Source organism: Calonectris borealis, chromosome 7, assembly GCF_964195595.1.
Source record: "Calonectris borealis chromosome 7, bCalBor7.hap1.2, whole genome shotgun sequence".
Taxonomy (NCBI): Eukaryota; Metazoa; Chordata; class Aves; order Procellariiformes; family Procellariidae; genus Calonectris; species Calonectris borealis.
The window spans coordinates 42,806,945-42,830,301 of NC_134318.1; the positions used below are offsets into that span (position 1 = coordinate 42,806,945).

The following is a 23,357-nucleotide window of genomic DNA, read 5'->3' on the forward strand; positions in this document are numbered from 1 at the left end:
TGCGCAAAAAATGGGTCAGAATATCAGTAACCGCTCGAGTAAAACACCCACTGACTTCCAGGGAGTTTAACCTGCAGAAATACTGCTGGATGAGGTCCAGGGAGAGTTGCTTGCTTCTAAGGATAGAATTTGGCCCCGCAACCCCTTCAGCAGTCTGAAGGGAACTGCATTTAAAACTGTGTTAAACTACAGATCAGAAACAGCTCCCATTAATTGGGTTTTAACATAGCTCGGCCACTTAATGTGAGCCAATCTGAACATTATATATATTAAAAGAAAGCATATCGGTACATTTTTCACTTAAGTGATACAGATAAATAGTATGTTTATAAGTTATAGATGTGTGTGTATTTTATTATATTACATATTGCAAACACATGCGTGCATAGGCAATACATAAAAGCGTTACAAAAGCGCTCCCCTAGCCCACCTTTCTGTACTGCTCAGAAAGGGGAACTTCGTGACCTGTGGGAGAGCACGGGAGAACACCTGAGCCACATTATCAAATGCTCTAGTGTACTCTAATGGTTTTAATTTGGACTGCCTACTACTTAACGAACTGGTTTTTGAATTTCATTTCATTCATGCAACTGTATCTGCCGAGCAGTACTCAGAAGGTAGCAGAGGAGATGGTGCAGGGCTCGCGCTGGGTCAGAAACGGGCACTGCAGGGTCTGCTGCACGGATGATGTTCACCAAAGGCGCTGCGGTGGAGGGGGCAGTTAGCTTCAGCTGTTGTCAGCGCTACGTTCTGGGTTGGTTTGGGGTTTTGAATTTTTGAACGCTTAATGTGACATCTGCTTGAATGGTTGCTAGTTCTGTAGTCGGAATGCACTGCAGCTGACCTTAATTTATCTACAGATAAACATAGAATGAATGTAGAATGTTTTCTCTACTGGGGAAAAACGCGACGTTTCCAAGGATTATCACTCCTTTAGTTGTGCCACTGCAATATGCACTAGAAACACCGCTTCGTTGTTGTGATCCATGGTATAGGGGTATGCTGGTGAGAAATAATAAAGGAAATAGATAAAAACATTTAAAAGTGTGATATGTCTGTCCGTGACAGTCCAGTGGCTCTGCCCCGCAGAGGGTGGCACTGAGCACCCACCTCTTACACGGTGGGGAATCAACTGAGGTCCAGCTCGTCTCGGCTGGCAATACCGTGGGGTCAGACCTGGGTGATATGGAAGAGATGTTTCAGGTATAAACACGAATTTAGCTAATTAAATGCAACCATAAATAGGACAGAGCATGGGAAACTATTGCATGAGTCGTCTGAACGGTGCAATTGTAGAGTGGTGGTGGGAAAGGATGGATGTGGTAGTTACCACGCACAAACACTGGTTTGTTTTGGAGTGGTGGGAGGAGACCTCAGCTGGAGTCAAGGCTGGGCAAAGATACAGTAGGCACCCTGGGCGAACTACTAGTGCAAGCTCGGAAGATGAACGTTGGGAGAAGTAGGTGCGCAGGGTGTTGTATGTCTGTGCTCAATAGCAGACCTGATGAGCGTGTGAGTTTTATTCTGCAAGGAAGTTTTTGACAAAAATGTTTAAAAAAAAAAACTTTTAGGCTGATGCTTTTGAGGCAGGAGATTTCCTTTAGATCTGTGTCTTGTAAATGGAATTGCCATGTTTTTAACTGATGAATTTTTGTCTAACTCTATATCCAAAATAACAGGCACAGAGGTGCTCTCACAGGTCTTGGACTAGCTAGAGGTGGAATTCGGGTAAATACTTGTCTAATCCCTCCATTATTTATCTGTATGAAATATGATTTTGTTGGAACTTTTGCCACTTTCATTTTTATAAATACATTTTTTACTATAAAGTGGATGATGAATTATATAAAATATAATATATATTTTATTAATTAAATATATATAATTAAATATATGTTTATAATGTATAAAATATAAAATAATTAGATTCTTTTTGCATCTTCATTCATAAAGCTCGGTCATTCAGAATGGCCAAGGTCTGCTTTGGTTCGGCTATTTAAGCAATCATAAAGGTAAAGTTTAACTTCATTATTTTCAGTTAGGCACATTCTGTCTTTATAATATATCAATATCACGCATGCAGACAGCAGCAATTAAAGTTCATAGTCTTTTGTCAATGATTTTGGCAAGATGGTTGCAGCACCCCGATTTTAAACAATCCTTCGTCTCTGTTGCAGTGAGATGTTTGGGCTATTTTACAGGATACGGTATCACTGTACTGTCTAATCTATATTCCCAGTAATCCTTTAATAGCAACTAATAATTGCATTTTTTACCATGGAGTACCAATGGTCAGGGACTTGCAGCCATTGTAAAAGGGAAGAAAAGCATTTCTTGATCTGCCTCGTAACAAGAGCAAAATATAATTCAACAGTTAAGAGGCTTAGATGAGCATTTCTCTCTTTCACATACCGCTTGTGAGTCCAGTCTAGGGTAGGGTAGCACTGATTGTTAGTATTCAGATTGTTTAGGTGACATGCTTAATATGGCTTTAACTGCCTACTTAATCGCGAAGGAGGTTCAAAATTGCTAAAAATTAGCACTCTTGCTTGCATTAAGTGTTTACATAGTTGCCTGTTGTCAGTAGAAGTTCTTCAGTTTGAATATGAGTCTGTTCTTCCGAGGTCCAAGAGCCAAGTTAAGTTTTCTGCTGCTGCTTTGTGGACAAATTGGAGTATTTTTGAAGTATTATGCTTGATATTTTACCAATAGTAAGTGAAAGCGTAAAAACAAACAAAAAAGTTGTCTATGTAGTACCCCAGACAGGCTGCAAAAAAGATGGTGAGAAGGGGTGAGTGTTTATAGCTGTGTCTTTGCATTTGCAAAAACCCTTGGGGGGGGCGGAACACAACAGAAAAACTACCATTCCCAGCAATCAGTGTGGAGGAGAAGGTCTGTCTTTAATCCCTCTTGATCAAAGGGATTAAAAAGGATGTAAAACCAGGCTGTGTATCTTTTGAACCTCTCTTGCCCCAAGAACTAAGCGAGGAGGCGCAGCGGGGCAGGAAGGGACCGAGCGGGTGACTCTGCTCTTCGCCTGCCCCGGGGCTGAGCCCCTCACGGGTGCCACGGTACGTGCTCTGGCAGCGCGTTATTAGGTAGTAGCCCATGACTTCACTTCTTTGTACTAATTGCCACCTCCAATTACACTGTTAAAAGTTATGATACGGCTGGTGTTAAACTTGATTTTCATTCTGTTATCCCCGTGGATGTAACGTGTTTATATGGAGAATTAAAGTCTGGTGGGCTGTCGTGAGTGACCTCTGAAGCATTTAGGTGTTAACAGCAAGTTCAGGGTAAGTCCCTCTTTTTAGGGGTTATAACTTACCTGTAAATATTAATTTCAGATCAGTCCCGACACATCCACTCTTGGGGGGATGGTGCATTGCCTTGCCGATTTACCACGCAGTTGGCAGGGCTGATGTTGAGGTGCAAGTATGAGGTGTTTGACCAGCGAGTAATGCAACGGTGATGTCTGTCGGAGGAAAACATCCAAGACGTCATTCCTCCATCGCCTGTCGTTAGGCGGGGGTTGTTCAGCCTGGGAAGAGGAGGCTCCGGGGAGACCTCATTGCGGCCTATCGGGACTTAAAGGGGGCTTTAAGAAAGATGGGGACAGACTTTTTAGCAGGGCCTGTTGCGACAGGAGAAGGGGGAATGGTTTTAAACTAAAAGAGGGTAGATTCAGGCTAGATATAAGGAAGAAATTTTTTACAACGAGGGTGGTGAGACACTGGCACAGGTTGCCCAGAGAGGTGGTAGATGCCCCATCCCAGAGAGCATTCAAGGTCAGGTTGGACGGGGCTCTGAGCAACCTGATCTGGTGGGAGATGTCCCTGCCCACGGCAGGGGGGTTGGACTAGATGACCTTTAAAGGTCCCTTCCAACCCAAGCTATTCTATGATTCTTTGAAACCTCCCAACTACCTTTGTGGTCCCTGGGTGCCAGGGGCACGGCAGCTGGAGGTGGGAACGGGTCCTCAGGGCTGTGGAGAATTGGAAATCCAACTCAGTCACAGGTCTCTCCCTTCCCCATCCTTCAGTCCACCTTCAATCCCGCCTTCCTGGGGCAGCTCCAGCCCCCAGTGGGAACTGAAGTGTGCATTTTCATGTAAAACCTGACAAATTATTGATCGCTTAAATGAGAAATAGCATCCAGCAACACGAGTTGCTCCGTGTTGGCCATAAGACGTGTTGGCCATAAGACTCCTTGGCAAGAGCGCAGTCCAGAGCCCGGTCACCCGCAGGGAGTGGTTTTGCCGACAGCAGCGCGGTGCGCGCTGTAGGTGGGTGCAGAGGAAGGAGAAGACCTCTGATGTTGATGTTCATACGATGTGGTTCAGTTCAGCCATGGCTCTGCTGGCATCTGCCTCTCCGGGATGGCGCGGGCATCCTCGGCTCCCGGAGGTATGAAGTGTTTTCATGTAACGAGAGAATTTGTGTGTGTTAATTTTTATGTGCGTATTTTACAGCACTTCATAATGATATTTAACAGCATAAAATGTTGGCACACACTGAAAATTGGTGAAAGTTCAGCCATCTAATTTGGGCAGGTTATGCTTACAGGCGCTCACACTTGCAGACAGTTTAATAACAGTATTTGGCACTGTCTCTTAGAGCTGCTTAAACTAATTAATGCATTTGCTCCCTACAGGATGAAATTGAGTTTTCAGATACATTTATAAAATGATGTGCATGATTGCTAAATATTTCATTCTTTTGAACTATAACTTCGAGTGTTTTATGTGGGTGCGGAGACAGTATATATTCTCCCATGAAAAATGTACAGTGGCTCTGGAAAGAGGATAATCTCTGCCCCTGCTTGTCAGAAGAGGATCATCTCTGTCCCTCATTTAGCATGTTAAAAGGTACTCAATAATTTGGGCATCACTTGGAGCTATTGCTGGGCGGGCTCTGGAGCTGCCCCGTCCTCCCGCGACCGCTCGGTGCTCCAGCGCAGGCTGCACCCGCTTCTCCCCTTATTCCTACAGGTCCGTCACGTCCCAGCCCGCCGCCTCCCCTGCCAAAAATAAGAGCAAAAAAGGGGATTTTTTGGACTCGGGCCCCGGCGTCGGGCAGTCACTGTGTTTCATTGATTTAAAAGATGACACCAGGCAATAATTCCCTGAGACCCCTGAGCAGGCGAGGTTAACGCTAATCTGGCCGGCTTAAAAAGAAGGTTAAAAAAATAATAAGTAACAATTTGATTTGAAATAAACCTTTCTGAAGAAATCACAGTAAACAAAATCTGTTTGCCTAAGGAAACCCTCCTAGCAATCAGCTAGTAACACAACTGCTTGTGCTAATGAACCCAAAGCTGTTAATGTGGTTTCTTCAGTTAAATTGATTCATGAATTTTGAAGAGAACATTATCTAATGAATTTTCTTTGAATAGAAAGCAATTAAAAGGACAAATCAGTCTGATTAACCCCAAAGTCACCCTACTGCCACAAATGGTGTACAGTTTGAAATTATATCATAAAAAACTGGAGCAGATTTGCTATCTCTTTGCCCTCTACTAATCCATGTAAATTAATGAACAACAAAGTTAATTTCTTTGATGACCCTTTTCTCGTATCACCTGGATTATGCTGATGTTTAATTTGCTTAATGTTATAATAAAGACTAAACAGATTTTTTTCAATGAAGTGATTATCATTCCTTTCAGTTAAGAAGTGATTTTTATTATTTAACACACACATAATGGTGTATGGGTTTCCTTTAAGAACAAAATCACATTTTGCTATGTTCCAATGTAACATAATCAATGTATTTTTGACAACTAAAGAAAGAAAATGTTTTTAATCTGTTTGTTTCTTTGCCAAAGCAGGAGACTGAAGCGCTCAGCTGGGGGAAGGGGTCTCTTTTCCTATCTTTTTTCTTTTTTTTTTATTCGCCAGCTCACTCCTCTCAGTAAGTTATTCACTAGTTAGATCTTCAAAGCTTTTACAAGTGCCGTGGAAGAGCAATAGCTGTTCAACCCAACTAAAATCCGAATGCGGCTATCAGTTTTCCTTTTGCAAAATAATCCTGGCTTGGGAAGGTAAAACCCTGAGATGCAGAAGAAAGCTGGTCCTAATGCATTTGCTTATTCATTATTTCAGCAATTGGAACACTTAGAAGCAATTTGCTGGTGAATTAAAATTAAAATAATGGAAGATACATTATTTTTTTTTTCAGAGCCCTGTATCATTAAGGATGTGCCATACATTCAAGGTCACAGCTAGTCCTTACATTTTGTAATGTCTGCAATGCTGAGCAGTAGCTTGGGGGTCTCGACTATAAAATGCAGTCAGCCAGGATAATACCGAGTCCGCTGGCTCTAGGGCTTCTTCTGCCGCGTGTCCCAGCTGAAGTTGGAAATTAGCTGGAGATGCGAGGGCTTTGTAAAATAGGTAGAGCCAGTTATTTCTTCCTTTTTTAATTTGACTCTATGCTAATTTATGCTCTGCCAATTTAATGGAAAAAACACATTGTATGAGTTAACAGGATAATTGTACTTGAAGCAAATTAAAAATATAGGAAAATCAAAGCCTTAAATCCTTTTTTATAGTGATCGGTTACTTGAAGCGCTCTTTCTAATAATCATGTATTTAAATGTAGTAATATAGGATACAATAACAGGACAGTACATCGGGGCTGTTTAGATTTAAATTAGAAAGCTGCTATTGAGACTCTGCTCTGCGTTGGGTTTTTTGAGTATTTCATCCTGTTTTTTTCAGCCACGCATACGAACAGTACTGACTTCGTCTTCTTTGCAGATTCGTTCACCAGCCAAGTGTTGTGGACCCTGTTGAGAGACGTGAAGTTTGGAGAGGCCGTTTCCTACAAGCAATTAGCAGACCTCGCAGGCAACAGCAGAGCGGCGAGAGCGGTGGGAGGAGCGATGAGGAGCAACCCTGTAAGTTCACGTCAACTTTTAAATAAAGTTGATGGAAGATGGTGGATTTAGAGAGCTTTGCAGGCTAAATGTCATTAGATTAAATTTATCTGCTATGAAAACTGGTCGACCATGAGTAATAAGGTCAGTAAGTGTTTTTAATCAGCAATAATGCACAACCCAGTTTAATGTGATTTATTCCCTACCATTTATGCCATTAGATTTGAAAAAGAAACATTGCGCTTCCTTTAATTCATCAGCCTCTACACATTTTGTTGTTCTCAAACTTTCTTATCTATTCTTAGGTGAGGGAGGTCTTTTATCCCCTGACATGGACCTCGTTTTGACAGGGTGTGAGTAGCTTTGGTTGTGTTAACAGCAGTCCATTCTCTCTGGCATGGATATGTTTCTGAAAATGTGGAAGAAGAGGGATTTTAAATCATGTAGGTACACGTTTGAATCAAATCCCTAATTACCAATATGGTTCTTTCCCCACGCGCTCCAAACCAGCTGTAAATGGCGTTTCTCCATTAGATATAGGTGAGTTGCCTGAATTTGAACCAGCTGGAGGGAGTAGCGCTCTAGGTTAGTCCTGTGGATTTTGGAAAAACGGTATGTTGTAATACTTGGCCTCTTCGTCTGTCTTCCCAGTAATTATCTTTCCCTTTTAGTTGTCCAGGTTTAGATTTCCAGATGTATTTATGCACCTGAATCACGCTGACTGGCGTGGGACTGGTGCTGCAGCCTGCAGCCGACTGGTTCCTGTCCAAAGGAGAGGAAAAGCTGGTAAAGAGAACGCTGCTGTATCTGTCTTTACACATTCATTCCCTTGCTACTTGCCTTTAAAAAAAAAACAACTTTGATTTCTATTAATATCGTTGTGGCCTTTTTGGCCATTCTTCAACATATTTTCCCTCATTACCACTTGCCCTGAGCAACATGTGTCTTTCCATACCTGAATTCCTCTCCTTTTCGCCAGCGCTATACCTGCCATAATCTTTGACCTCCTGTGTTGTTTTTACATTCAGTCCCTTCAGTATTTTCTTTAATAAGGTACATATGAGACCGCAACGTGTAGTTGCAAAGTCGGTTAGAAAATCTGTTTTCATAAGAGCTGGTGGCTTTACATATAGAAATAATAAAGGTGAGGGGGTTTTGCAGTGCCACATATTATCTTTATATTTCACCTCATTCATAAAATCAACCTGCATATTATGCATAGTCAACCTGCATATTATGGCTCATAGGTCTGAAGGACCCTGTAAAGATTTATATGGGAAATATGAGAAACATAGTGAATAGGTGCTCCCATTGAAGTACAAAAGGACTATGTGTGTGTTTGCATGTGGAATATGCATGAAATTACAAATTAACTACAGGAGATGTCTAGTAATAAAAATGTGTTTTGCAATGGGCAGGGCTCTCATTACAGCACTGATTTTTTTTTTTTTTTTACATCAGCTTTCTATTATGAAATATTGGGGTGGTATTACATTAATATAACTCTTTTTCCCTAAAGCTATACATTATTATCTGTAATATGCTTAAAAATTTTCTGCTGAGGACAGAAAACACTGCAGACGTAGTATGGGATGGGAAATAACAATAATAAGGTAGGACCCCATTTAAAAAAAATTGCAGTAGCTTTGCTGTATATTTTCAGAACTATTTTCATCCTTCCTCACAGGGGAAAAAGCAGGAATTTTCACACCACAACCTGCTGTTACCGCTACTTTGGATGCTGCTGCTCCACTGCAGCCTGAGGGCAAAGCTGGGTACATTTCTAGGCGATAGCAATTACATATCCTTTTGCACAACACTATATTGTTATTATTTGAGAGCTGTTTCCTGTAGGTTTGCATTGTATTGCCTTATCTTAATGTACACCATATTATATTGGAAAGCATTCCATCATATTAAAATAGTTTGTATTGTCAAGTACAATACAGTGTATTGACGAAATGTAGCTTTATACTGCTTATATGAACTGTTTCATAGGAAAATCTGATATACACTTAAAATATCAGGGTGTACTTCTTTACTGAGCTTAGAAGCTTAAAGCCATTAGACATTATGTGAGTTTCTGTGTGTGCTACCTGCATAGAATTGTAGGATACCCATGAACATTGTACATGTATAAACACACTTGCAGTCTGTTTATCAGATGAGATATTGAGCTTTGAATCTAACTAAACAGTTCATTAAACTGAACACGTCAGCTGAACTGCAGCATCATTAACGTATCAGCGCAGAATGCGAAGAGCTGTGGTGTTAACAACTGCTACACCTGCAACCCGAGCTTTAGGATATAAATACTGGTTTTGAGGAGCAATTGCTTCGAAATTGTTGCAGAAATGTGATGTTTTGTTAAGCAGCAGATCAGTGATTTTGGTTCGCAGGAGAGAAGCTGAAACTAGCGAATGCTTTTAGTGCGAATGTGAAATAAAAGTGAATACTTCTATTAATGATTGCTGCAGAAGCTATGCAAAATAGCAAAATCATAATATGTTTGCACCTTGAGATGCTTCCTATGATTAAAGGACTAAATTGCAAACATGATGACTAAATCATAAACGTGATTTAATGAGGGTAGTAATAACAGTAAAAATGAGCGTTTGAAATAAACCCGAGCCTGGCATTGCTTTGTTACTCAAATGTGTTGATAAAATTGCATCTCTCACCTTTTTCCACAAAACACAGAACATTTCTCCCTTCTACGAATCAGGGCTTGGTCTTTAATTTTGGTAGTGCGCATTCCACAGGTTTCCCTTTGTAGTTGGGTTGCTTCACATAATTCATACGATGACCTTCAACTTTATGAGAAGGTGGAATAGGTGCCAGCAGCAGCTGAACGATGCGACATCTTTGCCTCAATTTATGCCAAGGACATGGTGGGGATGGCTCACCTTTTGCAAGAGAAACTTCAAATAGTTTACTGCGGTTCGCATTGATTGCGAGGTCTGTGGTCCTCAAAGGGAACCCATAAAGTTCAATTAAAAATCTCATTAGACTAGTATAGGAGGATCAAAAAGAAATCACAGAGACTCATGGGAAATGGCGAATGTTGGGCTGATTAGTCCAAGGCCATCCTAAATGACTGTTCTGTGCCTTAAATAAGACGTCTGCAGCGGTCTCTTAACAGCAGCCATGGCTGCATACGTCAGTTTTTATATTCTCTCCGATTGTGTTATTGTTTAGCTGAAGCCCAGCTCAGTGTACCTCTCCATGCTAATATCCATCTATCCCAAGTCAAGGATATTGTTCAGCCAAAATGTTTTAGACATCGGAGATTGGAAGGAGTAATCGTGCATTTATGAGAAGATGGTGAAGGATGGATTTGAGACGTTGCGGACACGTAAAACTGCTTGTGCATTAATTCCTTGGGTGGCTGGCAATGACCCGGGACCCACGCTGGGTCCCGTTACGGTATTTGTTTCTGTCGGGGAAGAGGGGGAGAAAAAGCAATAGGACATGAGCAAACTGAGAGATTATATTTTGCGAAGTGTGATTCTTGTTGTACGTGGTAACTTGGTATTTCAGCTGTTTCCATTTCGGCCTGGCTGATCTGGTTTTGACAGTTTGGCAGGTTCTGGAGGTCTCCAGCCCGTCAGCAGTGTAACGGGACCCTCAGGTTTCCGTGGCCACAAATTGAAAACCCTTAACGAGCGGCACGCCGCGGCGGAGCACCGCTCCGCTCCATCCTCAGACGGAATTTGCTAAATGCAATTCAAAGGCGATCGATACCTTGTGCAGGGAGTTTTTTTCCCCACCTTTTTTCTAAACAAACGCATTATCGAGGAGTTAGTTTATTCACAGATTGCCACGAGCGTTAATGACCGCCCGAGTCTTGTTCTGCCAGTCACCCAGATGGCTGTTGATAAAGATTTAGCATCATGTTCTGAGTGTCAGGGCTGTCAGTAGTGCTGAACCATTTGACCAGAAGAAAAAACGCACAGGGAGCTATTGATTACAGCTTCTCAGTGTCACTTGTTCACCAGGATTTAGGTATTGATGAGGCTGCGAGTGAAAACAAGCTCTTTCCCTTGTGGGCCTCTACCCAGAAGAACAAAAGCAAAGTTGGAGCAAATATTCAGCCGGTGCCCGAATCAGAGGGACTCCGTTATTGATCCGAGGGCCCCTTCATGTTATTTTTGTTGGAGACAAATCTCTGGGTTTGGAAGTTTTATAGCGTTTGAGGTGGGGTCTGTGTAAGTGATGGATTCGTGTATTAGATGAATTAGACTTCACAGCGTGAAGATTTCAGCAGAGCTATAATATTATGAGCTGCTTGGTTATTGATAAAAATTACATTAAATGTAGCTGAGGCATTAAAGCTCCAGACTAGGGTAGTACTCCCTCTAAAATGTCCTTAGGGCCCTAATAAATTTTAGCAGGTTTAATTATTTTAGTAGTCTGAAAGTTGTCACCACAATTAAGCCAAACTGAAGCAATATTCAATGTTTTTAAATTACAGCGCTGATACAGACTTGGTACCGCATTTTCTTTTACATCCAACGCTATGGAGGGTGACGTACAGGCGCTTGCGTGCGTTAGGACAAACTGGGTATGAAATTCTTTATTTCGGGCGTGGAAAAAGCTACATTTATTTCATACCTCCTCTTCTTGCTTGATGGTAAGAGGCTCAGCCGCGCATCCCTGCGTTTATGAACTGGTCCTGCACCTACCCAGGGACATCCGAGACCCCGCGCGGCGTGCCAGCTCACACCACCTGAAAATAAAGTCCTTTTTTTTCCCAGCTTGGGCACACCTTCCATCTTCTCACACAACTTAGCAGGAGAAGGTGTCGACTCACCTCCCTGGCCAAATTCCCCAGTACATGGACCCCCCCGGTTCGAGTGTCTTTGCACCCTCTGAGCGGCAGCAGGGGACTGGCCCAGAAAGAGGTTTTGGCCCCTGTCCATAGCAAGATTCATAGCCTTATTATCAAAATATGCTGATTTACTGTATATCTTTTTAAAGAATTGCAAATTAACCTTGGAAATGTTTTACAGTGTGTTATTACGGCTTGTTACGGCTTTGTCACTCAAGGAAACCTGCCTGCAGTAACTTGTGCACATGGATTGTAAAGACGGAGAAATCCCAAAACAGAAAAACACTTGCAAAAAACAACTTCTTTAAAGAAGTCGTAAAGCAAGCGCAGGATGGCATGGTATAGAGTAAAGATTTTATTGGTACTCACTGGAGTTGTCACGGATGCATAATTCACTTGTGGCATTGCCAACTCCAAAGAAAGCAGCTCTTATAAGCATTTTTTTATTAAACCTTGATTAACAATAAGCACCTATGTGTATTCCCATTTAATGTGATAGCCTGTGGGCTGAGACTATGATTTAAAATTTCAGCCATTGAAATTCCCTAACAAAACCAAAAGAACCCCAAAAAAACAATTTGCAAAGGTCTGGCCAGTAGCTGTCCAGCTACTTTGGGGTCTCTGTGTCCCAGACTCAAATATGAGCACAGCTTGAGCTGTACTGAAATAGCTATTAAATGGGATTAAAATAAGTCAGTGTAAAGTAGGTAATTTGTCTGTGTGTCTATATATAAATTAATTATACTTTTTGACTTAAAATACCCAAATTTGTGAAAACTGCACTTTTTAATGAGTTATTGTTTTCACAGCTATATCATCACAATCGAATTACTATGCAGTTACCAAAACACATACGGCGTGATTAGAGATGATGTATTGCATTTTTTATGGTGTGTACTTCAACTATGATAATCACCTGTAATAAAAAATTTTTAAAAAAGACGTTTATGTACTACTCTACATTATCAGTCTATTATGTAACTTCTTGCATTGATTTTTCAGAATCCGTGACATTTGGCTATAAATGATACAAAGTAGAAGGCATGAGGAAAAAAGTTCCTAAATTGGTTAGATGCGAATTAAATCTCTCCTGTCGTAGGTTTTAAAAATTCACAACCCATTTTGGATTGACTTGCTGTTAAATAATAAATAGCGCCTTGTTCGTATATAGAATTTTTCAGCAGTGCACGTAGAGGTGCCATAGCGAGAGGAGGAGATCTGCCGAGGGAAGCTCGCTCCTGGAGGTGCTCTTCTCGGTGGTCTGGGTTTTTTCCAGAAATCGGCCTCTTCTAATCCTGGGATGATGATTAATAATTGTCCTGTACCTCCGTGCTATCCTCGTGTGCGTTTTGGGTCTGCGAGGCTTGGTCACCCACCCTGGGCACCGAGGTCTCGGCTGCTGGAGGGGGCTGGCGTGGGGCAGGAGAATCTGCTCCTTGCAGAGAAGTTTTTATATATGGGATTTAATGTATCGGTTTTACCCTTTTAAGACTTCACATCGTTTTTATGTATTAAAATTTCTCCCAACGCTTATTTTTCCCAAAGAACTGGTTGGTGGCCAGAGCCCGTGGCCGTTGCAGAGCAGTCCGTGGTCGGCGCCCTGGCTGCATCCTAGCAGCCCAGCCGGGAACACGTCCCCGTGCTGCAGCCGCCCTCTCCTCTGGGGCACGGCTGGGGCTCCGCCGGGGCGGCCCCTCCGTCCGTGTCCCCGCTGGTCCGGTGGCAGACGAGTCCTGGTTTAGCGGTGGATTTATGGGCATCCTCCCCCGCCACCGCTCCCCTTTGCCTCACCCTTTGCTCCCTTCCTTATTTTTGTGTCTTTTGCAGATCCCGATTATAATACCATGCCACAGGGTGATTTGCAGCAGCGGGCAGGCCGGCAACTACGGAGGAGGAAACCTTCTGAAAGAGTGGCTTTTGTCGCACGAGAAGCTCCAGAAAGAGAAGTTAGCATATTGATGCAAGCTCGGCCACGGCTGCTAACCAGCCAAGACATACAACCGCGGATACTTGGCTTGTAACAAGCTCTCAGAGCACCCAGCAGAATTCAGAAAAATGGTAAATATTTGAGTGACATATAAATATAATGCAACATCCGAAGTGAAATGTGTGGTGGCACCACTATATTAAAAAAGCGGGATGTGTCCTGAGGGATGCAGCTCGTCTGCCCTTTCTTGTTTTTACATTTTACAGCAGAATGAGTACGGCGGTCCAGGCCTGTTGTGCACGGATTTTGTTCCCATCTCCAGTCCTGTTTTGTTCTATTTTTAATGTCCATTAAAGCACGGATAAGGGAGTGGGAGGGACGTGGCAAATGTGAGGTGCAAGCCTCCCCCTAAGGAAGCTTCTGGCTTGCCGAGGGGCCGCCAGCGAGCCCACGCCTGCACCGCTGCTCGCCCCTGCCCAGCCTGTCCTGCCCGGGGCCCCCCTCGCCTCTTTGGGGCCTGGAACGGGGGTTTGCGTAAAGGGGAGTGAGCGGAGCACGCTGAGATGCATTCAAAAGCCAGCGGCTACTGAATTGCTTGTTCCCGGCTTTTCTTTTCGCATTGCGAGAGATGGGAATCAAAATTTTTGCCTTTGCGAATGGTGCAAAAAGCAGGTGGAAGAGAAGCTTCTGACAAACTGTATGAAAAGTATGTTTTAAATAAGCAGTTTGATTAGCACAAGTTGGGCAGAACATTGCAAAGCTCGTCATGGTTGTGTCTTTATCAGCAGCACCTTTCCTTTTATCGTTTGATTTTTTTCCTGTAGATTTTTGCATTTCTCTGTTAGGCGAAGCTTTATTTCCCGTAGCCTCTCCGCAGAAAGGATTTAAGTATTCAAGAGATATTAAAGCTAAATTTTGAGGTGGCTTAAGCAGGGTTCTCTGCAAGTACGAGCCACCAGAAGCTGAAATTTTCAGTATGGGAATCATAAATTCTAACATGGAAATACTGATTTTTTTATGTGTTTTATCATATTTTCATAGATGTCTCTTTAGAAAGGCCATTGCTAACCAAAAAATTATTGTGTTGCGATGCATTAGTTAATATAGTATTATTGATATCTCAGAATTACTTCAATAAAAAAACTGCTTTGCATGTACAAGTGTCTTTGTGTATGTTTATAAATAAAACACAGTATGTGATATATGGAGAAAATAAACTATACCCAACTGTACAATATAAAGCTGTATTTTTATCAAGGGTTTCTGGTGGCAATATAAACCACGAAAGCAAAGCTCAAGTGGTTTGTACGTGTCACCAGAACCCCGAGATAAAAATATAGCCTTATAATATGTACAGTTTGGGTGTATTTTATTTTTTTTTTTTTTATAATCCATGCTACCGACAAAAGAACACGGTAGCAAATGTAAACTTTAACCTTGCCCACGTTTACATCCCTTGCTGTTTCTCTTAAGGTATTTGCTTTTTCAGGAATGTCTCCTTATTTTTGCGGGTCGGGTGAGCACGAGCGCTGGTTCTCGAGGCGGGTAACGCCCTTCGAGGCAAACACCCAACTTCTTCGCAAAATCATGTTCTGGCTCTGGGTTTGGGGGCGGGAGGGCGGGGGGCGCGGGCCGGGCAGGGCCGGGCAGGGCCGGGCAGCGCTGCCCGCGCGCTGCCCGACAGAGGGCGCCCCGGCGCAGGGGAAGCGGCGCCGCCGGGCCCGGCCCCCCCCGCCCGGGGGGTTTGGGGGAGCGCGGCCGTGACCCCCCCGGCAGCCCCGGGGGGCTGGGGCTGCAGTGCTCCTGCGTGACCGGGGCCGGCTTTAGTAGCAATCAACAAAAATAATCGTTAGAGATATATATATATATAAAAAAAGATATAAATATATATATGAATAAAAATAAAAGAACCCCCGGGAGGCGCAGGGCTTGGGTTGGGGTCTGGCCCCCGCGCTGCTCGCTGCCTCCCAGGGTTGCCACCCGCAGCCGCCGGAGCCTCTCCTGGGTGGAGGTCACGGCAGAGTTCATGGAGACGCAGAGCTGAAGAAAATATATTAAAACGCAGGCGTCCCAGCATCTGTCTCCATCTACGTGTGCGCATCTGAAAAGAAAAAGCTCGCGCCCGCGGAAGACAGCTCTGTGCTTTTTGCCTGGAATTGGGTTCCTCTGACCTATCAAGTTTCCTCCCCTTCAGCCTCGCAGTGCTTTGAACTGCTGACATTGAGGCACTGTGCAGCCAGGCACAACAGCTGGCTCTGCAGCATCTAATACCAACACATGCTGGTTTAGCCCATTTCCAGAGACTAAGATAATGAAAGATTCAAAAATAATATTTGTTTTGGCGGAACTACATTTATAATGAAATAGATGCCCTTGACCATGGAAGAAACTGAATTTTGCAGTGGGTCATTCTCCCCCCCCCCCTCTTTTTTTCCATACAAAACAGGCTCTGCAGCCAGTCTAAGGCCAACAGAAATATTTTCAAAGGACTATGTTGTATTTCCTGCATCAGATTTACAGCAGAATTGCAGCTACACTGGTCGTACTGTTTTACGCCGGAATGAAAAATGCAGATTACATCCCATGTATCAATACCAAATGGAAAAGGGCCCCAGGCTTAAGGATTGTTACAGATGACTTTCATGCAAGCAGAGTTTGCAACGTAATGAGCTCATACTGGAAGCATCTTAAACAAAAAACCGATTCATTGTAGTGGTAGGGACATTTTTAGATACGTGCCCAAATTTTCTTCTCTCATGCAACCGATTTGTTTGGAATTAGAGGAATTAGTCATCTCATCAGAGCAAGAAAGATTTGGCCCATAAAGTTTCCATTTAATTTCTCTAAGCAGTTCCCAAGCACCAGGCGCTGCTTAAGTGGTGCTTGATACTTGCTGTATGGCGTAGCAGCTGAATCGGGAACGGTGACGTAGTTGCTAGGACAGTGCTAGCGCTTTCCAAATGATATGAAGTTTTAGACAAGGAGCATAATTTTAAACTACTGTTTCTGTTAACATCACAGATCATTATTTCTTCTAGAAATATCACAGGTTGTTACATTTAATCATTTTTCCCAATGTTTTACCAAATTTTAAAATCATAATCTTTATGGTACGTATTGCACCCAGGTCAAAGAGACAGACTTGGTATTAAAATGTTTATTTGTTGTGAAAGGTGGTGCTGAAGATCTGCTTCTTTAAAGAAAATGCAATAAAATAATGAACCTATAGGAAGATTGCTTAAAAACTTAAAGCGCAGTAATCCAAGGGGAGTCCTGTAAGATTTATGTACTATTTCAAGAATAATTTCTCAGTAAGAATCTTATAGGAATGTAAAAATCCTCAAAGAATTGCATTTACAGATTTAATTGTAATTCCTTTTATATTCTTACGGAAATTGAATAGAAATACCGTTCAAAGGCTTCTCTGTAAAAGTCCCCTGCCCTTGTGAGTGGCTGTGCCCTCCGCGCTGCGTTACTGTGGCCGGCTTTAAAAACAATGGAAAATATTACTGACAGGACCTCACTTGCCATTAAAGTAGACGGGATCTTTCAGTTACATTGATGTGCAAATACAGCTTGTCAAAGGGCTGTGTGCTATTTTTGTTTCAAATAGCATGCATAGGGTATGAGTAACAAATAAATACGCCTAATTTGTGCCTCGAAAAGGGAGCATTTTTCCAGTTTTCTCTCTTTTTTTTACTTTTTTCTTCTTATATTTTTTTCCAGGAGACCTCCCCCAGCAAAACCTTTAATCTCTCCCTGTCCTTGAGTCTGGATTTCCAGGTGATTGGCTTTCAATATCGCTGGTTTTGTTGCGCGCCATTTTTAGCAAGGAGCAAATCCGTTTTTTTTTTTTTCCTCCCCAGTGTTCAAACCCCATTTTTCTCCCCAGATTATTATTAAGGGGGAGTGAGGAGGCGCACCCGTGGCCCCATCCCCGCAGACTGAAGGTTGAGGGAGGGAAGCCGCCTCCATTTCACCCCTCCCCAGCCCGGGGGGATGCAGTGACGGAGAGCGAGCGCTCCCCCCGCGCCTGATCCAGACCAGCCCCCGGCCCGTGTGAAGTAACGTGCGGGTGGCAGCCGCAAGCGGGGGCCGGGGGCTGGCGGAGCTGCGGGGTGGGCGGCGCAGCCTGCCCGGAGCCGGCGGCAGCGGCAGGTCTGGGCTCCATCAGCCGCGGCCGGCCGGGCGAGATGCGGTAGCTGGACCGCAAGGTGAAAATTGACGTGAGCGCAGCGCCCTGGCAGCGCCTTGGGTTGATGAAAGGATGTTGTTGACAAGCCCTTAACGTTTCTCATTAATGGCTGGGTTGGGTGGGTGTTTTTTTTTTCCATTGAAAAAAGCCAGAAGACAAAAATTCCACCTGGGCAGTAATTAAGATCGATACCTTACAGTACGTTTAGTTATCAATTTTTAAAACCTCTTTAAGTGCCTTATTTAGTTATTTTAAACAGGGCTTTTTATTTGTTGCAGCCCTCTGCCCTTGACTCCTGGGCTCTTCTCCTTAACCAGTCTCCACCTAACCTGTAGAAAAGCAGGCGCTGGTCCATCACCTCCGCCCCAGCCATGGGTGCTGCGAGGTGCCAGGGCAGCACACGGAGCCCGTCGATCTGGACCCGTGCTGGCATTGTCTAGGGTATAGTATTTGATGTGGCCTTGCTCTTCTTTTGCTGAAATTACTGCTGCAAATTGCACGTAGGTACCGTGGAGTTAAAAAGTGGAGCTCTTGCTCGCTAAGTCAGCGTGGGCTCAACGAGCGAGGAAGCTGGGGTTGAGGCCGGAGCGGGGGGGTCTGCCCAGCCCGGCCCCGGGCAGCCCTCGAGGATGGGGGTCAACCCAAGTTAGGCACCAACCGAGGTTACACGGGCGGAAAGAGGCGGTGTTTAATTAAAATAACCCTCAGCATGACCCCAAGTGCAGAACTGATGGTAGTTACTGAGAAAAACAGCTGCAACCTTTTTATCGGAGGAAGAGCAACCTTGCGATGATGTAATTTTCATTTTCCAGTGAACGCCGAGATGACCCAGTTCCATACAGAAAACTCGCGTCTCCGTTCAAAGTAGGCCGTTTGAGTCATTCTGTAATTTGGGTGCGAGCTCGCCCGCGTGGCGCGGCTCAGCTGAGCCCCCGGCAGCACCCTCTTAAAGCCGTGGCCGCAGCACGAGGGCAGGACGCCAGGAGTGGGAATCCCGAGTGGTTTTTGATCCAGACTTGACCTAAATCTTTAAAACTCTGGCCAGCAGGAGGAAAAACTATTGTATTTCCATCAGTATATACCGTGATGTTGTGAAAAATTACTGCTTTTGTTTATTGACTTTGCTCTCATGGCTGAGCTTTCCTAGGAAGTTCAACGTTGATTATGGCCCAGAATTTTTAGAAGTGCAACCCTCGAACATGGTCCTTATTTCTGCTTTTATTCAGCAAACACATTTTATGTGCTCTCGACAATACCATCAGCATGATGCCCGCATGCAGGTTTAATTTTAAAGCGCAATAGGCAAGCTGCAGTCTTTCAACAGTTAAAATAAGTGGTACAATGAAATTATTTCTTCGTAATGCCACCGAAAAAATACCTTTGTCCTTTCTGAACAAAACACTTGCAAGCAAGATCTAATCACAAAACCATCTTTCTAGTTATAGATAATCTTCTGTAAGAGGCTCGGGGTAGCACATCACCCAAAGTGCGCATGCTCTGGAGTTTCTATAGGTGGAGCCCTCAGGAGATTTAGAGGTTTTCAAGAATGAACAGAATATTGCGGCTTGAGCTGTTGTACCGAATCATCGTTCACACACCGAGTTAAAACAACGCGATAACCAACTTTGTGTTTCCCGGCCGGAATAGGGGCGATGCCCGCGTACTCAGCTGGGATGGCTGGAAAGCAGTCCGCTGCGCCCGCCCCCCCTTTCCCCTTGACTGGGTTGCGTTTCCCGGCGCCCTCCTGGGTCCCCGGCAAGCCCGTGCTGCCTGCGGCGGGATGGGGGGGAGCGGGCAGCGGTCGTGCGCAGAGGAGGAGCACGTGGAGCGGGGGGGAGGTGATCCGACAGGCCACGGCGGTAATTCGCAGGAAAACAGGAGAGATCATGTCCCAGCCCTCGCCCTCGACAGCCGGGTGACGCCAGCGAAGCCACGTTGTGCAAGGGCTCGGCGGGGCTCGGCCGGGTCAGGACTGCGCGCTGAGGGAAGAGAGAGAAAATGCCTTTCATTTTACCTAGAACCTGCAGCAAGTTGTCCTTAACTCGGCCCCTTGGGCCAAGCTGCTAAAGCTTTTATGTCTCTTTGGCTTTCTGAAACATGGTCTGATTTCGTACAAATCAGTTTGGAGGGAGAAGTGTTGGGACCCCTCTTTGTGAGAAGCTGTGACCGAACCTCCGACCAACGCAAGATTTCCACCGATGGGAGGGTTTATTTGGGCTAGGGTGGGGTTTTTAAACCTTTACCCAAATAGCATCATCCTAAACACCCTGCTCAGCGGATCACAGGATTGACCGCTGTCCATGAAGCGGAGATGAACCACTTTGGGAGGCACAAGGCACCGCAGCACATACCTGCGGTTTGGAGCAGGACCAGCAGAAGCGGGTTAGTAGGCAGGATCTCAACCTCTACCTATCAAAATGTGCTATTTTTGATAGGACACACAATTCCTGTTCTCAGGGCTATTGGCCTTTTTATTTTCTCTCTGACGCAGGCCAGCGAGGAGGATGAGCCCCAGCCCCTTGCAGCGGCTGTGAGGGATGGGTGGCAGTGGGGACGGGATTACATCACAGCGTAGGGGGGACGAATATAAAACTATTCTGATTTTTATCTGTAAAATGACATCAGTATCTTGCATAGATTTGTCTTTGCAGTAGACGTCAGACACCAAAACAGTCAGACAGGTACACAAATAGCTGAAGGCGAAGGGGTCGGTGCGTGGATGGACGGTGGCAATACCAGGGTAGCAGCCAGAGCGGGTACAAACCTGACGCTAAAGGCACCGTATGAATAATGGAAGGTGGGTGCCCACCCCCCTATCGCAGGGTGAGAAACTTCCCTATGAGAAGGAATTCTGTGGAGAGTTATATTTAATGTGGCCAAAATCAAACTGGAAGTGAAAGCAAAAATTGAAATGAAACCGGGGTATTGTTCATGAAAGTCGCTTCAGCTGCCGCCGACGCATTTTGCAGCAGGGATTGTTGTGCAAATACAAGCAAGTGCAAAAAGGGCGGCACTGGAATGAAATTTGAACCTCCGAACGTCGCTTGAATTGGAGATCACCTCTGTAGCCGCAGAAGCAATACTGGGAGGCTGCAAATTAAAGAAATGTTTGTGTACTCCAGCAACTATTTTACAGCACGTTTGTCCTCTAAAAGAGCAGACTAAACCCATCCTGAGTTATTGAAGAAATCATTGTTTTGAGAACGAGCAGACCGTTAATTGACCAGTTTCTTGTCCCCAGCTCGGTAATCAGTCTTCCCGTACCGCCGCTCCTGATGACCAGCAAACTGTCTCCAACCTTCTGGTTGTCAAGAAAATTGTGACAAGGCAAATGTCAGATCATGTGGAGCCTTCTGAATTTTTTGACCCCTTCAATCTGTTTTCCAACCTGGGTATGGCAAAGAAGCTGTGTTGGACTAATTGGTTGTCTCTCTTCTCCAGGCAGTGGATAAAGTCCAGGTACATAATCTGACTCTTTTAGATGAGCAGCATCCTCTCTTTCACAGTCTTACGTCCTTATGTCAACCCCTGCAGCTTGCGCCGGAAAAGTTCCTTTTTTGCCGAAGCTGGAGCAGAAGATGTTGAGGTCCTACAGCGTTTTATCTGCTGGGGTTCCTGTGCAGCTGGTCTGAGCAGTGCGTAACGGAGGCTGCAGCGTATGCATGACTCTTGCAAAAAAAGTCTGATTCATCTCCACCAAAACACAAAATATTGCAGCGGCTGGGAGGAAATGATAGCTTGAAAATGTGGCACTGCCATTTTTTTGTTTCAACCAATGCGCTACGCTTTAGGGTAGAATACTCTGTATTTGAAATGACCTACATAACCATTGATCTTGATTTCACTAAATTGCCCTGCTCTGTGCTCTGTAGCTGTTATCCTGGACAGTTGTTTTCTTGGGCTTTCTCTTAAATTGTTTCTTGCCATTGGCAGTAAAACAGTGTGAGAATTGTGGAGTTAGATGTGCTTTTTAAACCGTAGAGACCATTTTCTCTGGAAAACTGGAAAAATTCTGTTTGAAAACTGTAGGGAAAAACTCTATGAAAATTCAGATTCCAGTCCTCTTTCCAGTGTCATGTAGCTTATGTTTTTTTCTTTTGGAAAGCAAAAGCAGGTTAATAGCATTGGCTTCAGAAAGAAATTGTATTATTTTTGAATGGCTCTTGCTATTTGCCTGAGATTTAGGGGTACGGCAGAACCCTGGGGAAGAGCCCCCAAAACTCTTGGAGAGCACCAAAACTTTGTTCTAATAATTGCTCATTTGCAGGGGTTGGAGTGCATTACATTTCCCACATACTTCCGCCAATTGCAATATTTGATTGTCAGCAATCAATCCGACTTGAATTTGGTGATCTGGGGAAGAATTAAAATACAGAGCCTTACATGCTAAGAGGCAGCAGAGTTGGGTAAAACTGGCTAGAAACCTCGAAGCCAAATTGTCCCCAGACTTCAGAAAATGGTGTGTTGTCGTTGTGCGTTGCTGGCTGCCTTTTGCCATTTAATGCCAACAAATGTGGGCCTTTGTGTGTGGATAAGTAAAACCTAAAAGTAATAGGAAATCTCCTGTCTGTGCCTTCACCAGTAGGCTCCGTCCCCGTGGTGAACATCCTCGTGGACCCCGTGCAAGTTCCCTACCCGTCGCTGGAGGTCCCAAGGCACCAGCAGCATGGCAGGACACCGCCGGCGGTGGAGGCTTCTGATAACAACGAGCAAAACGTGACACAAACCGCTGCTCTGGATGACCAGGTAATAGTGGTTCCTGTCCATGGCAACATGGTGCAGAGCCGAACCCACGACCCGCAGCTGGAGGACGTTGTTTAGGTGATAAGGTGGTAGATACCACCGTCTCCTGCCAAGTCACTTGTTGAGATGCTGCACAGTGCTGCGCGGGGGGTCCATCGGCGCAGGCAGCGGGTGACACACGTCCAGAAGAGGCAAGCAGCAGGAGGTAACCTCAGGGACGCGCTCCGGTCCCACCCTGCACAGCAGCAGTCCACAGCTGCTTCTTCACAGCTACCAAACTCATGCGTTGCAGTGACTTATATGTAAGCGATAATAGTGCAATTCATCTCCTTGTAAGGATCATATGTGTGCTTATGGAAATGCAGATGGTCGTGGCAGGCAGCCCTCTGGCTGCTGGTGAGCTGCCAGGGTGACCCTCCCTGTCAGAAGGCTTGTGCATCACTGCTTTAAAGGGGGGTATTGAGAGAGAGCACAGGGGAGGGGGAAAGGATCTGCAGTGATGAACTGGGAAAGCTCACGTTTTACCTGAGAATACCACAAAACTCGTCTAACCCTCTTGTACAAACGCAGCAGAACTTTTCTGAGCATGCAGTCCAAACTATTCCTACACTGCATTTTCGTTTAAGCATTAAAATTCAAGGTCTAAATACGTAGTTTGAAATTGGAGATGAGTACATGCACATTGCAAATGTAGATATATCTTGCTGAGTACACAGCCCATAAAATATGTAGTATAAGATCACTCATTTATTTAAAGACGCTTTTTACTTCAGATGGAAAAT

The 23,357-nt window shown here is 44.4% G+C and overlaps 1 protein-coding gene across 3 annotated transcripts in view; it reads left to right on the forward strand.

Annotated features, from left to right (window-relative positions):
* MGMT (O-6-methylguanine-DNA methyltransferase) overlaps window positions 1-14,797 on the forward strand; it is a 169,258-nt gene extending 154,461 nt beyond the window's left edge. For all 3 annotated transcript variants that reach the window (XM_075155298.1, XM_075155297.1, XM_075155296.1), the window contains exons 5-6: window positions 6,761-6,900; window positions 13,538-14,797. In XM_075155298.1, the coding sequence (XP_075011399.1) occupies window positions 6,761-6,900; window positions 13,538-13,669 (272 nt within the window). In that variant the 3' untranslated portion in view covers window positions 13,670-14,797. The remainder of the gene's footprint in view (window positions 1-6,760; window positions 6,901-13,537) is intronic.
* Window positions 14,798-23,357: the final 8,560 nt, after the last annotated feature.